Raw genomic sequence first — 13950 nt, 5'->3', positions numbered from 1 at the left:
TTGAGTATTTGTAAATTGTTTAATGATTACTGAACAGAGGTTTTTCAAATTTGCGCTTCGAACGTCTATTTCGAAGCTGAAAATATCTTAAACCACTAAGGAACATAACAATATGTTATTTTTATCTAACTAAAAAGATCCTGAAGAAAAAAAGTTAGTAGAGAAAAAATATCTTTTTTATGTTTAATTTATGAGAAATAAAAATTCAAAGAATTCGAAAATTTCAGAAATGTTGGTCATTTAAATGATTTTTTTATCACTATATCTTACTTAATTGAATATAATATTGGATTACTATAATAGAAGAACATCTCCTTAAAAACATACAATTTAAAAATTCTACAAAATTAGTTTTGTTATTTTTCTATAATTATTTTAAATACCACTATAAAACGCAACGCGCAAATCGATTCAAATTAGTCCGCCTTGAGGCTTTCTAGAGAGAGGACGTATCGCTCGTCGCTCCGGCGAGACTCCAGTTGGACTTTGCTGTGCGTAGAAAAAATAGTCACGTGTATACAGTGATTGCCACATCTTAGTACTTTAGTAAGTAAAATATTTTTTTCTTTAATGATTGACAATAATTTTAGTAGTTACTATAAATTATTATTATATTATTATGTTTCAGACACAATGGGAAGTAAAGCTATTTCTAAGCAAGAAAAGGAAACGTAACAACGCTGAAACTTCGGCTAAAGCAAAAGCTAAAAGATTGATGTACTAATGTTATAACATGCGTCTGTAGTTATGGTTGTTGCTTTTTTTACTCATTAAACACTTGAGCATAGTTACTCGAAGGAAAAAAATGGAACCTTAAGGCGATACCTCAAGGTCCATTTTCATACATTTTGTTTCACCTTTAATCTGGGTAACTAAACAGGTATTGGCAAGTAAAGAATTTAAATTCACGTCTAGTTAGTGATTAGTTCTCGCAGTTGAAAGAAAAACGTAAAAATAATTAATAATCATGGATATTTCGGCCTTTAAAATTTCGTCATATTAAATTTTAAAGGCCGAAATATCCATGATTATTAATCACTAACTAGACGTGAATTTAAATTCTTTACTTGTCAATACTTGTTTAGTTACCCAGATTAAAGGTGAAACAAAATGTATGAAAATGGACCTTGAGGTATCGCCTTAAGCTAAAAACAATTAGCCCATTGAAATGTTACATGAGCTTTGTATTTTTTAGAGGACCCAATTTTATTTTTAGAACATGTGTGGGGGGTCAATAGAAGCTTAATCTCAAGTTTGTGAGGTCGCCCCCCTTGTCCCCTGGCCGCCATCATGGAAAAAGGGGTGAAAACACTTTTTTCGCGATATCTCGGAAACTATGCGTCTCACATAAATTTTGTAAAGTCATAATTTGTAGCAAATTGTTTTGCCTACAAATATGTTTATATAACTTTTTGCCCTAAATTAAAAATTAAGGAAGTTTTAAGCAAAAATGTGAGAAAATGTTTATAAAAGTTTTCTTTTTTGCTCTATAACTTTTTTTTTTACATTTTACAAAAAAATTACCTCAAACTAACTTGTAAATGATCTTTTGAGGAAAATTGTTCCCTATAATTTTTTTTTATTTCATTCATTTAAAACGCTGTTACAGCGCTACAAAGTTTACCGGGTTCGTCAATGCTCATGAGAATCCGGTCGAAACAAAATGTTACTTATTTTTGATTTTTTTTATTGTAAATATATTATTACAATTTTTTTGTTAAATTCGTACAACTTTACTTGTTTATTCCTAACTCTTTTCTTTGCCATAGAACTTACCAAATTTAACTTATCGAATGTTATGCAGGTAGAAAAGGTATGAGTTACCATTTGGGGATAAAGGAGAAAAAAACATATTTGCAGGCAAAACAATTTGCTACAAATTATGGCTTTACAAAATTTTTGTAAGACGTATAGTTTCCGAGATATCGCGAAAAAAGTGTTTTCACCCCTTTTTCCAAGATGGCGGCCGGGGGACAAGGGTGGCGACCCCACAAACTTGAGGTTAAGCTTCTATTGACCCCCCACACATGGCCCAAAAATAAATTGCGTCCTCCAAGAAATGCAATATTCGGTCCTTAAATTGTAACATTTTCAATGGACTAAACGCACATTTCAAAACTCGTTTTACGCCCGCGGCGTGCGCGGTTGTATGCGGTACCCGCTGTATTGGCGGCCAACTAGTAGAATCGTGCGAGCCACGGTAGCACCAGCGCGCTCTGTGGTTAGTAGGTGGGCGACTGCAGTAGTCGGTAGGGGAGGGGTGGTTACAGAAATCTGACGCCATTTTCCTCCATCGTGATCGTTTCTGATATGTGTCCATGGCGTTCTGGAACTCAACTGACCGTTAACTGTCCATCTTGTAACCGCCCGCCTTGCGATAATCGCTCTTGTATAAATTAAACGCGTCTAGATCCATATGCAGTTTTACTTAAGTATGTAGTGTTTGCGTAAACTTCGACAACAATAATAGTATATTCTATATATTTTTTTTAATTTTTAGGTAATCGTGCCTGATATTACAATCAAAATAAATAAGGTTATTAAAAGCCGCAAAATTATAGATTTTCAATATTTTTTGGATCAAATTAAAACACTCAATAACCACAACAGAGCAACAGGTTGTAGTATCGAACATTTACAACTATTGAAAGAGAATGTTTGCTTGCAGTCAACATTTTTAATGAAGTGTAATATGTGCAATATGGAATTTAAGCTATTTAAGCGCTAAGAGATATACTGATAGTATGGACGTATATCGTGGAACTGTGAATGGAGCTATGATGACTGAAGTTGGTAGATCAAATTTAAACGAACAGTTAGCTTCCATAGATTTACCAATATTAACGCAAAATGTTTACATGAAATGTTACGACGAGTTAGCTAAATGATTGAAATTAGCTGCAGAGGACTGGATGCAAGAGGCCGCTAGGGAAGAAACTGATAAAGATGTTGCCTGTGGCGATGTAAAATACGGTATTCCCATACTTACAGTCAAAGCTGACTGCTGTTGGACAAAAAAAAGTACAGAACCAACTATTTTGCTTCGTCGTGTGTCGCAAATATTATCCAAAACTATGGATATAAAACTGGTAAATTGTTATACATGGATGTACAATCGATGGATTGATGATCGATGTCACTGAGAAGCAATACCTATTAAAAAAAACTGTCCAAAAAAATATAACCAACTTCCGAAAAAAGAAGTCTTTTATTTCTCACTTTTTAGTTATACACCTAAAAATGACATCTCATTACATACACCTTCTGACTCAAAATATAAATTCCAATATGTAATTTCTAATGACTTAATTTAAACTTTCAATACGCTAAATATTAAAAACTGCAGATCTATGGAGTAATTATGTGGTCCATTATAAACATCGTAGCACAGTAATTTTCCTGATTTATTGTCTGATTACGGAGTTCTGGTGCCTATCTTTCGGCTTCATGATGAGCTCCACTTTACTAAAGGGTACTTTCTAAATGCAAATGCTTAAATTAAAAAGTGAAAATAACAATTTGTAAAATTGCCGTTAAAATTTGTTAAAAATGTTTATTTTTTTTTATAATTACAAAATGATACATATAAACTATTTCATGATGAATTCTTATATATTTAATAATAGAATTCTTCATTTATCATAAATCTATAAATCATAAGTTACATTCCAATTAGATAATTAAAGCGAAAAGATCAAAATTGGTTGGTCTGACTATAAAGATAGCCGACGCGCTAACTCTACGCACACAGCTACGCAACGGCTCTGTGTGAGTGAATTTTGCGAAGAATTACCTATAGTTGACTTCACGCGCGGCACGTAAACGCTCTTAATAAACATGTTTGCTACTCACCAGCAAGGATACATATAAAAGAAAATCACAACATTGCACCAAAAAAGTAATTGCTTTACCTTCATTGGAATTTCTGGCAAGAAGTGCGCATACAGGCAATGCTGTGAAATGTAAATTAAGCTAAAATTGGCAAAGTTACGCAACTGATTGTTTTTCTTAGTAGTCGCTGAACGTGACCCAGTGTTTTGAACGCGATAATAGATATCATCCCGCAACGTTTTGCGATTATATCAATATTGCTGTATATAAAATACTATAGTACAGAGCCTTATGATCTTATGATGTTCAGTTAACCGCTGGTTAGCTTCGGTGTGTGACATACTGAATTTCATGGTTTAAAAAATATTTTAATTACCTACGTTACTTGTTTATACTTTTTAGTATTCTCTTTCATCGCCTTCTATTAGAACCTGGTAAAATACAAAAAGTGTATTGTGTAATAACACAACAGCTACAATGACCGAAGTAAACGATGAAGTAAGTAACATCCCATCCTTATCCTATTCTGTAAAAAACTCGATACAAAATAAGTATTTTACCAACTCCAAGCTATTGCTTTATTCATATATGGCAGACAAATCAATCATCTCACAACCTACCTCAAATATGACATCACATAAAGCCTTTCAATGTAAAATATATCTTATTTTAAGTACTAAAAGATGAAATTCATTCGACATCTCAATATCGCTAGCACCAAGCCAGCAATCGTTTAAAATTCCTAGGCATTCACTATGACAAAACTATTGTGATAACTACAATGTTTCAAATTAATATATTTGTATCGTAAAATGTCGTAAATGTAATTATTACGACGGCGCAGTCTGACGCGGTGACCGGTTGGTGCGTGACAAAAGTTCAGTTACACGTCTATAGTGCGGCTATACGGTATTGCATCATTTTGTCGTAAGTCGGAAATTTTCATATTCATGTCATTAATCTTGCCTAAATAGATTTTCTATATTTTGTGATGTGCCTTGTGTTTATAATATAATTTTTGTGTAAGTTTAAATGTACCTCGATAATATCGATGATAATAATACTTAATATCTATTAAAATTTTGATAGTTTGGAAAATCAGAATTTCCATACATTGTTACTTACTAAATAATAAATATAGAAGGAAAATATTTTTGATTAGATAACTATCTACAGTGTAATTATATTTGTACATGTAATACTGTTTAATATGAAACTATTTATACCTAATAACCTATCTAACCTACCTACCGTGTATTTATATTTGTACATCTAACACCGTATGAAATGATCTAAATTGACGCACCACGCTTTAATAATTACGAGTGGGGGTTCCAGGGTTTGATTCACAGTTCATAAATATTGTTTGACAAGAAACGATGTACGGATACGACTACCGCTCTAGGGTCCTGCGTTCATACCCGGATCGAGTCATAAATAATAGTGACTGGGTTTTACATTTTAAAAATTACTCAGCCTCGGAGTCAGGATGTTGGCGGCATGATACCCCCGTGCCTCGGAAATGTAAAGCCGTACTAGTCCTAGGCCTGATCTCTCTTTGGTCATCTTAGATTGTCGTCTTACCGAACTATGAGAGTGAAGGAATAGGGAGTGCTCCTGTGTATTGCGCACATACTTGTGTACTATAATATCTAACGTACCTGGCTGATCTCCCTAGATATTGGCCGCCGTGGCAGTTTCCGGTAAATTTACTATACCTAATATTATAGAAACCAATGTCAGCGGACCAAGTATTCCACTCCCGATCGGAGGGGATACCCTCAGAGGGAGTAAAAGATCAGTACGCAGATGGAAAAGCAGCTCGGGCATGGAACAAGTTCATCGGAGACAGTAACCAGAGGACACAAAACTACAAAGATTTCCTTATTGGGCTGTTGAGGAAACATGGCTGTGAGAGCGTGTTGGACGCGGCTTGCGGGACTGGGTAAGATGGTCTTATTTAAGTATTATACTGTAATTTCAACATCGGTACATATACGTGTAGTCAACAAGACGGTGTTTAATAGTGTATTGTTTAAATTAAATGATCTTCGAAATGCTTACGTTGCAGCGTATCAGCATATAGTTTACTTCTGTTGCCAATGGAGCCTGGCTGAGCAGCTTAGTAACTAAACAGAATAGTTAATATGAAAGACCTACCGCCTTTTCAAGCAACAAGCTATACATACCGCACATCGACTTAACAGAGATACAACACAAAAAACGAGTTTTTTTTAATATTTAAACAGTTAAATTCAGATAAAAACGGAATTTGGTCAAGTTTATATGTAAAAACCAAATACTTTTATGTAGAACTCCTTTCTAAGCGATCTGTGATATCAATTTCATAAGTCAGCTTCATAACAGATGAACTATTGTTCGTTACCATGGTTCTTATTACACTGATTAGATAACGTTCTCTCCCGCATTGAAATGATTTTGATTGTTTTTAAAGACTGACATTATATTCATTTTCCATCTCAAAGTAATGTAATTACAATATTATTATTTTGTATTTTTTTTCACTCAAGCGTCTTGACGTATTACCGCTGTAAGCTTTTGTGATGCTTAGTTGATAAATAAATAAATAAACTTGTATGGGACTTCGGCCGACATAAACTGCGCGTGCATACACTAGGGCATGCCTAAAATATGGGTCAAAGTTGAAACCCTGTCATAGCACTGATAGTAGTCCCGTGTCTATGGAGGTACATAATACTATGTCTGTTACAGCAAACAAGTAATTACTTGAAATCTGATTTCTTAATACTGTGAGTTAATTCTGTAAAAATGTCGCGTAACGTCATCAATATCAGATTCACAAATGTTACTTGTCGATAATATTATTGTTATGACCTATGGAGATCAAGGTTAAGATATTATCATTTCGATAAGAAATCTCGCAGCTTTGTCACGAGGCTGGGGACACGCCTTCCCTTTACCATCCATGATAATTATCTTGCCTTAAACCTTTCTTTACGAACTGCATGAAAAGATATAGAACTGTGATTTATAAAATACATCAAACGTCACCAAGAAACACTTTCCAAAAGGGGGACTATAATTCGATGGTTAGAGACAAACACACCGAAATCTTTACATGATTAGCATTACCAACAGAAGCGTTTTCTAGGCACAGGAAGATCTATACATTATAACACATCCAGCCTTTTATTTTAAAGTCTAAAAATGGCCCCCTAAGTGATTCAATCATGTTATCTATTTTCTTTATATCGGAATCAACGTAATATGTGTAACGATTATCAGCAGCAGTTTCTTTACTTGTGGCACGTTTCTTACCAAACAATAATAATGATAGTCCCGGTCACAAGATTACACTGACCTGAGGCTGTGACTGATGTAATATATTATCTATTTAAATTACTTAAACACAAGTTTACAACTAGAATAATAATAAGATTTTGCCAATTTAATTGCATTTGTGTAAATATGATAATATTCATTTCAAAATTTAAAAACGATTCAGTAGAAAATATCATTTTTAATTTTCTTTTAAAATATATTTAACCAAATGGATATATTTGGATATCTTTCCGTAGGAAAAGCTTTGTCAACTTTTCTATTAGAATATGAATCACATATCCATAGTCATTCATCTAACATCTTAGGAAGTTCATACAAATTGTCCATAATATTCCAGGATAGACTCAATGATGCTGGTTGACGAGGGGTTCAAGCTAGTGTCAGTAGACGCTTCGGATAAGATGCTGAAACACGCGCTGAAGGCGCGGTGGGAGAAGAGAAAGAATCCTAAATACGATGAGTGGGGTGAGTTTGTTGCCGTTTGCTATGGCCGCTTGTTTCATACACCGTCTTCCCATATAGAATATTAGTCTTTTAAACATTGCAAATCTAGCACATTTAATTTCTATGCTATGATCAAGATATTCTTGACATTAAAAAGTGCTTTTATAAAATTTTACTCATCAAGAGCGCTTCAAAATCGATCTCGTAAATTGAAAACGATCTAGAAGTAAATCTATAGCTTGATTATAATATTGAGTCTTCAAATTTAGCAGGCGATAAATCATCTTTATAAGGAAGAGGATAAATCATCTGGTCTGCGTAAAGTAGTACCAAAAGACCTTGCAATTATTAATTATACGAGACTTCTTGAGGAATATCAGAAATAGTGTATGACCGATTGATATAATGTTTCCAGTGATCGAAGAAGCCAACTGGGAGACTCTGCCGCGGGATGTAAATTCTTTTATGCCAGGAGCGCTGTTTGATGCAGTCATCTGCTTAGGAAACTCGTTCGCCCACTTGTTAGACGAGCACGAGGACCAACGAGTCCAGAAAATGTGCCTGAAGAACTTTGCCAAGTGTTTGAAGCCTGGTGGTCTCTTGTTTATCGATCACAGGAACTATGACGCCATGATCGACAGCGGTGCTACACCTGGACATTCAATTTATTATAATGTAAGTATTTTGAGTATTAAAATTGTGTGATATAAAGAGGCTCTAATTGCGTCTATGCGTATCTTCTGCTTTTGATATAAAAAACTTGAGTTTGTATATGTGAACGTATGATTTGTTCGTAATACCTATAGATATATTTATCGGGATCACGTTAACTACAAACTCTAAAATCTGATTTGGTATACTTACGTTGCTCTACCACAAAAGTAATGCGAAAGGCATAGCCAAAAAATAAAATAATTAAGACTTCATTATTAAAAATAAAAAAAAACAATTTATTCATGCGGTTTTAATTGGTATAGTTTAGTAGTATCTGGGTAATTGAAACACTCATGTCCTAAGATAAAGTGATCAATCCCGTACGAACAAAAACCTGATCGATCTAGTTCCATATCTTTGTATATAAACATACATCGATCTTTAAACTTTATATTTATCATATTTAATTCAAGCGGCGATAACTTAAATGCCTCATTATCAATATATTATTTTATATTATGCTAAAGATAGAGATGTTTTGCCAGATATTAATAAATTAAGTACTTACATTTTGTAATAATACATAGATTAATTATGCTGAAATTGTTTTTATTAACATTAATATTATAAATGTGAAACTTATAAAACGGCGATAGCCTAGTTGGGTGTGGTATAGACTACCGAGATGAATGTCCGCAGATTCTAAACCCCAAAGACACACACCTCTGACTATTCTTAAATTATGTGGGTATTCTTTGCGAATTATCGCATGCTTTAACGGTGAAGGAAAACATCGTGAAGAACCTGCATATCTGAGAAGTTCTCTATAGGAATATAGAAGGTGTGTGAAGTCTACCGATCCCCACTAGGCCAGCGTGGTAATCTAAGGCCTAATTCCTCTCAGCAAAAGAGGAGGCCCGTGCCCAGCAGTGGAACAGTATAGAATTCAGGGCTGATATTATTATTATTAATTATGAAGAAGCTTGGATATTTGCTCTTGCATGTCCAGATTTGACATATAGGCTACATTTAAAGAATAAAGGGTGGAAAAGGTTATTCACACGGAACCCACGAGAAACACTTTTAAATTTACTCAGTATACTATACTAAAGTAACCTGGTCCAGATCCTAAGCATTGTGTATGTAATACCTATATCCAAGTTACATTTATCGTACGTTTTCAATCAACTTTCTTATTGCCTTTTTAAGGTTTAATTACTGGCCTTTTTAGGACGTTATTCATTCGGAATTTTAATGCACTGACCTCTAATTGTATTGGTCAATACACTCCACACACACATACCACACTCCGAATCTAACTGTTAAAACAGACGAACATAATATACTTCATAAATAAGTATATAATAAATAAAATAAAAATTTAGCCTTCATGTTTAACCCATACATGATTAATTAGAAAAAGATGTTGAGTAAAATACATAATGATAAGTCTTTACTCAATGAATTCGCTTTGAAAGTGTCATTGCATAGCCACTCTAAAATGCATTTTATTTTATCCTTTAATTTCAGTGCAAATATCCAGTAGACATAAAAACTTCTGTATTAGTTGTTCGCGGTAAACCGAAACTCATTGCCCTGGACTACTGCATAGATGTAACAGAAGATGGAGAGGCCAGCGAAAGGAGGTAAAAATCTGAATTAATATTTATTAAATACCTCTGAAATGTGTAAGTAGTCGATACATTTTTTTTTCATGGGGAAATCCTCTTGGATCCCCGTCGTGCATATGCAAGGTAGAAGGGGTATGTCAGATTTTTACCATGGTAGTCGATACCTATTATAAATTAAACAATGCACAAAACTAATTCACAATAATTCATAACACTGCCATCTATGAGTGAAGCTATGAAGCTTAAACTAAATTTTCTCGATACATAGAAACCCGGATCGGACTTGATTTTTTTCTTTTTTCATACTACCTTATTAAGTCAGAAAATTATAAGTATTATTTCTAACAAAACCCTTTGCCTTAAATTGAGTTTTTATAACTAGAAAAGGCATCTACCTACTTACCACCGATTGCATGTTACAGCGAATTCCGGTTGTGCTACTACCCACACAAGCTGGCCAAGTTCACGGCTATGTTGGACGAGGCGTTCGACCACCGCGGCAAACATCACATATACGCAGACTTCAAGCCGCAAGAAGAGGTTTCAGTGCCAGCATTCTACATTCATGTCATGGAGAAGGCTAGGGATTAATGCATTCAACCAATCCAACTATGTAGTAGTATAGACCTAAGATATTTAAATAAGAATAGCAAATATGCTATCTTGCACTTTTACCGACCATGTTGGTATAAGGCATGACCCGTGACAAATTATTTTTAAGATTTTTTTTATAAGACAGGAAAGAGGCTTTTACAATACTCCTTCTTCTAATAAATTGATATTAACTTCGCATGCACTTTTCGTGCAATTGTAATAATAGGAAAATATCAAATTTGCTTTTAAATAAATTAATACCTATGTAATGTCAATTTTGTTAAGAGGAAGTTGACGATAAATATTACGTTTTAAACATACCGACGTCGCCACGTAACCAACTCTAGGTGCTATATATATGACTATTGTTAAACATCATTAAGTATTTTTTGCATATTAAACACAGATATTTTTTAAGGTTTTTTGAGAAGATAATATGAACAAATATTAGACGTTATTCCACTCTGCTACGGATGGCTGCTGTTGCGGTTTTCTGTCTGTATAATAGCCAATAGCCACAAATCACCGTATAGTTGCTAAAATCTCATTCATGCATGTATTGCATGCAAGTATATGAACAAATATATTGATAGACACAAAAAAGAATAGTGTTCGTAGCAGGTATGTTTGTTTGTGGCGTTTGTGAAGGGCATTTATATCAAAATATTCATCTGGTTATAAATATATTTTATGCTTTTTATTCAATGCAATGTAACAAATAAAATTATGATTTAATAAAAGATTGTTTCTATTTGTGTATTTTTTTCTTTAATTTGAAGTTGATAAATATGAAATTATTTTGCTATTTGATTTAATTAAATAAAACAGAAGACCCAAAGTTCTATTCCTACATAGAGATGGTTATTTGGGAGTAAAATTAGAAATGTAATGTAATTTTCACAAAATGACTAATTCAATTTTGTCTCAGTTATGAAGCCTTAGCCACAAAGTTGCCTGGTAATATTATAAATGCTCCATGCTTTATCTGCTGTAAGCGGCACCGCGAGCGGTTTCATGTCAGCAGCGACGAGTGACCGAGACAAATGTATGGGAGAATAGGAATACTCAACACAAAGCAATGAGCGCCGCTGCGGTCGAGCCACTAAAACTGTTTCGTGGTGGGGCCGTAATATCTAGAAAATTATCTAAATACAGAATATAATTCATCTGCAAACAGTATAACAGTAGGTCCTGGTCTCATGAAAGCTGTTGGGGATCTCATGAGAGCTGGTTGGTCTCATGGAGCGTCAGATCTTAGGGACGACGCTTATGACGCTTAGAGGGGCACCAGATTCTAGCTAAATGTAATTATAAACATTATAGTATCACCTACAAAAATACAGTTGAGATTTAAATATAACGCCGCAAAGTGCATTAGGCCAGTTTCTGTGGAAAAGAAAGATGCATTAAAATAAAAGAAAATATATAAAAGAACTGAATAATTTATTATTTAATGGATTTATAATAAATGTATGTACGGAGATATGAGAACATTAACTTAGACACATCTGGGCCTTACAGGTACATATTAATCTACACTAATCCTAGAGCATTACGAGCCGACGATAATGTTGTTGATGGGGATGTGTATCAGCTTCACAAAGAAACCGATGAAGCCCATGATGCAGAAACCGATTGCTGTGGCGATGGCGATCTTTTGGAATTCTGGAAATAAATTAAATAAATTTTGTCATTTTATTTTGTAGTTCATTTGTTGGGTAACACATTGATTACGATGCATTTCTATTAATGGTAATAGAAATGCATACATACATACATGCATGCATACACACATACATACATGTTGGAATGCAGCTATAAGTGACTATAAATTGATGGTATATTACTGGTATTATGCAAAGATATTCTTGTATTTAAAATAATTTAAGAATTTATAGCATATTGACACTGGAGTGATTGCACACTTGTCAAAGAAATGGTAAAATGATTATTGGCCATTCTAGACAAAGTCAGGGAAACTAATAAGAAAATCTAACATTTTCTGAATTACAATTACTAGTCTTGGCTTTTTATTAAATAGTTTATTAAAATTTCCATAGTTATATAATAAATAAAGTGATCTTAAATGTATTCTAGAAATAATAAAAATTATTCTTATAAATTATTGAGTAACTTTGTTCACCTATGTGATAAATAAAGTATTTTCTTTATTTATTTTATCACAGATATTTCCCATATTTTATACAAAGACAATTGAAATAGTAAGACTTATTCCCTCACAAGCAGATACATTATTTGATAGTGAGTTCCATTATCTCACAGAATTAAATAACCAATCTACAATTTTATTTAAATTAATTAAAGAAAGAAATTGACAATAACCCTCAGTAAAAATGTACCAATACTAGAAAGCTAGATAATATTTTTTTTTAGAATATTTTACTGTTTCATACAAATTTCCCTAACCTTAAGTTTTCACTTAATTAAATAATTAAGTTTCAGGGAATATAAATACGTAAAAACATTTTTCTGACTTCTAACATTTTGCTTGTCCATGAACATTAGCAGCATAGTCCATTATGTTGAACTGTGAAGTGCAAAGTACTACATAGCATTGTATTAGAAAGTTGTGTTGTTACATGGGCTATAATGGTAAAAACTACTCCAAAATGGGTAAGTAAACTGGTAAAATCTCCAGGAATATTGAGACAATCACTATATAAAAAAAATATGTTGGCATTGAATTGAGAATGTTCTTTTGGAAGTTTTAACATTAATTAATGAAAAACTAATTGATATTCTTTCAAAACATATGTTTTACCAAGAATATGAAATGCTTTATCACTTAACAGATTCTAAGAGTTTCTAAGCCTGCCAACAGAACACAATAAACGGGCCACATTAAATGAATTTTATAAGATTTATTGCCTAGAGAGCGAATAATAATTTGAATTATGATTAAATATGGAAGGAAACAAAGAAAATACAGTAGGTACACGCTGTAGTTAGGCTATATAACAAGTTTTTATTTTTTTAAAACAGCGTTAGGCCAGTGCTTAGACGGGTGGACAAATGCCAACGTCGATAATTTTCTAGACTAATCCAATAAGAAAAAGAAGCGAAACACACCTTTTCTGTCTGGTTTGGTACATCTCCTCACTAATCTGATGGAGTCCTTGGCGAACTGCTTGCCAGGCTCGACGAACTTCGCGATTTGATCCATTTTCTGCAATTAAGACACGAATGTTTTATAAACGAAAGCACCGTTTTTGAAGTATAAGAAATTATACTTGTACATTTAAACTTACATTTTTCTGATTAAATTACTATAATGCTTGTCAGAAATTAAACGAAATTCGTCCTGATTTTAGCTTTCAACTACAATTTCGTTACTTCACAATACTACGAGGCAATACGAGGGAACGTAAATTTATGACAAAACATCGTAAACGACAGCCACGTCTCGGAGTGTCCGTCACGTCACCACGATTTTACGTTCGGATACATAAGC

At 33.5% G+C, this 13950-nt stretch overlaps 2 protein-coding genes across 3 annotated transcripts; one reads left to right on the top strand and one right to left on the bottom strand.

Annotated features, from left to right (window-relative positions):
- The first annotated feature begins 3993 nt into the window (after positions 1 to 3993).
- Positions 3994 to 11142, top strand: LOC115442024 (glycine N-methyltransferase). 2 transcript variants are annotated; one of them, XM_037441439.1, is made up of 6 exons: positions 3994 to 4329; positions 5562 to 5776; positions 7493 to 7620; positions 8015 to 8274; positions 9784 to 9899; positions 10307 to 11142. In XM_037441439.1, the coding sequence occupies exons 1-6, from the start codon at positions 4309 to 4311 to the stop codon at positions 10473 to 10475; spliced, it is 909 nt and encodes a 302-aa protein (XP_037297336.1). In that variant the 5' UTR covers positions 3994 to 4308; the 3' UTR covers positions 10476 to 11142. The 2 variants fall into 2 exon arrangements, with proteins under 2 accessions (XP_037297336.1, XP_037297337.1); XM_037441440.1 differs by lacking the exon at positions 3994 to 4329 and adding an exon at positions 4575 to 4758.
- Positions 11143 to 11902: 760 nt separating this feature from the next.
- Positions 11903 to 13927, bottom strand: LOC115441993 (protein transport protein Sec61 subunit gamma). Its single transcript, XM_030166930.2, has 3 exons — positions 13748 to 13927; positions 13569 to 13665; positions 11903 to 12143 (listed from the first exon to the last, which is right to left on the bottom strand). Exons 2-3 carry the CDS (start codon positions 13660 to 13662, stop codon positions 12031 to 12033), a joined length of 207 nt encoding a protein of 68 aa, XP_030022790.1. The 5' UTR covers positions 13663 to 13665; positions 13748 to 13927; the 3' UTR covers positions 11903 to 12030.
- Between the last annotated feature and the right edge of the window lie 23 nt (positions 13928 to 13950).

This window comes from Manduca sexta, chromosome 22, assembly GCF_014839805.1.
Source record: "Manduca sexta isolate Smith_Timp_Sample1 chromosome 22, JHU_Msex_v1.0, whole genome shotgun sequence".
NCBI classification, from domain to species: domain Eukaryota; kingdom Metazoa; phylum Arthropoda; class Insecta; order Lepidoptera; family Sphingidae; genus Manduca; species Manduca sexta.
Note: the sequence above shows the minus strand (reverse complement) of the source record. Positions and strands in the feature narration are given on the sequence as shown.

Coding starts and splice junctions, on each gene's coding strand:
- LOC115441993 (XM_030166930.2), bottom strand. CDS start 13,662: ATGGATCAAATCGCGAAGTTCGTCGAGCCTGGCAAGCAGTTCGCCAAG. Junction 12,144..13,568: donor TACCAAACCAGACAGAAAAG/GTGTGTTTCGCT, acceptor ATTTATTTCCAG/AATTCCAAAAGATCGCCATC.
- LOC115442024 (XM_037441439.1), top strand. CDS start 4,309: ATGACCGAAGTAAACGATGAA. Junction 4,330..5,561: donor TGACCGAAGTAAACGATGAA/GTAAGTAACATC, acceptor CTAATATTATAG/AAACCAATGTCAGCGGACCA. Junction 9,900..10,306: donor GGAGAGGCCAGCGAAAGGAG/GTAAAAATCTGA, acceptor TGCATGTTACAG/CGAATTCCGGTTGTGCTACT.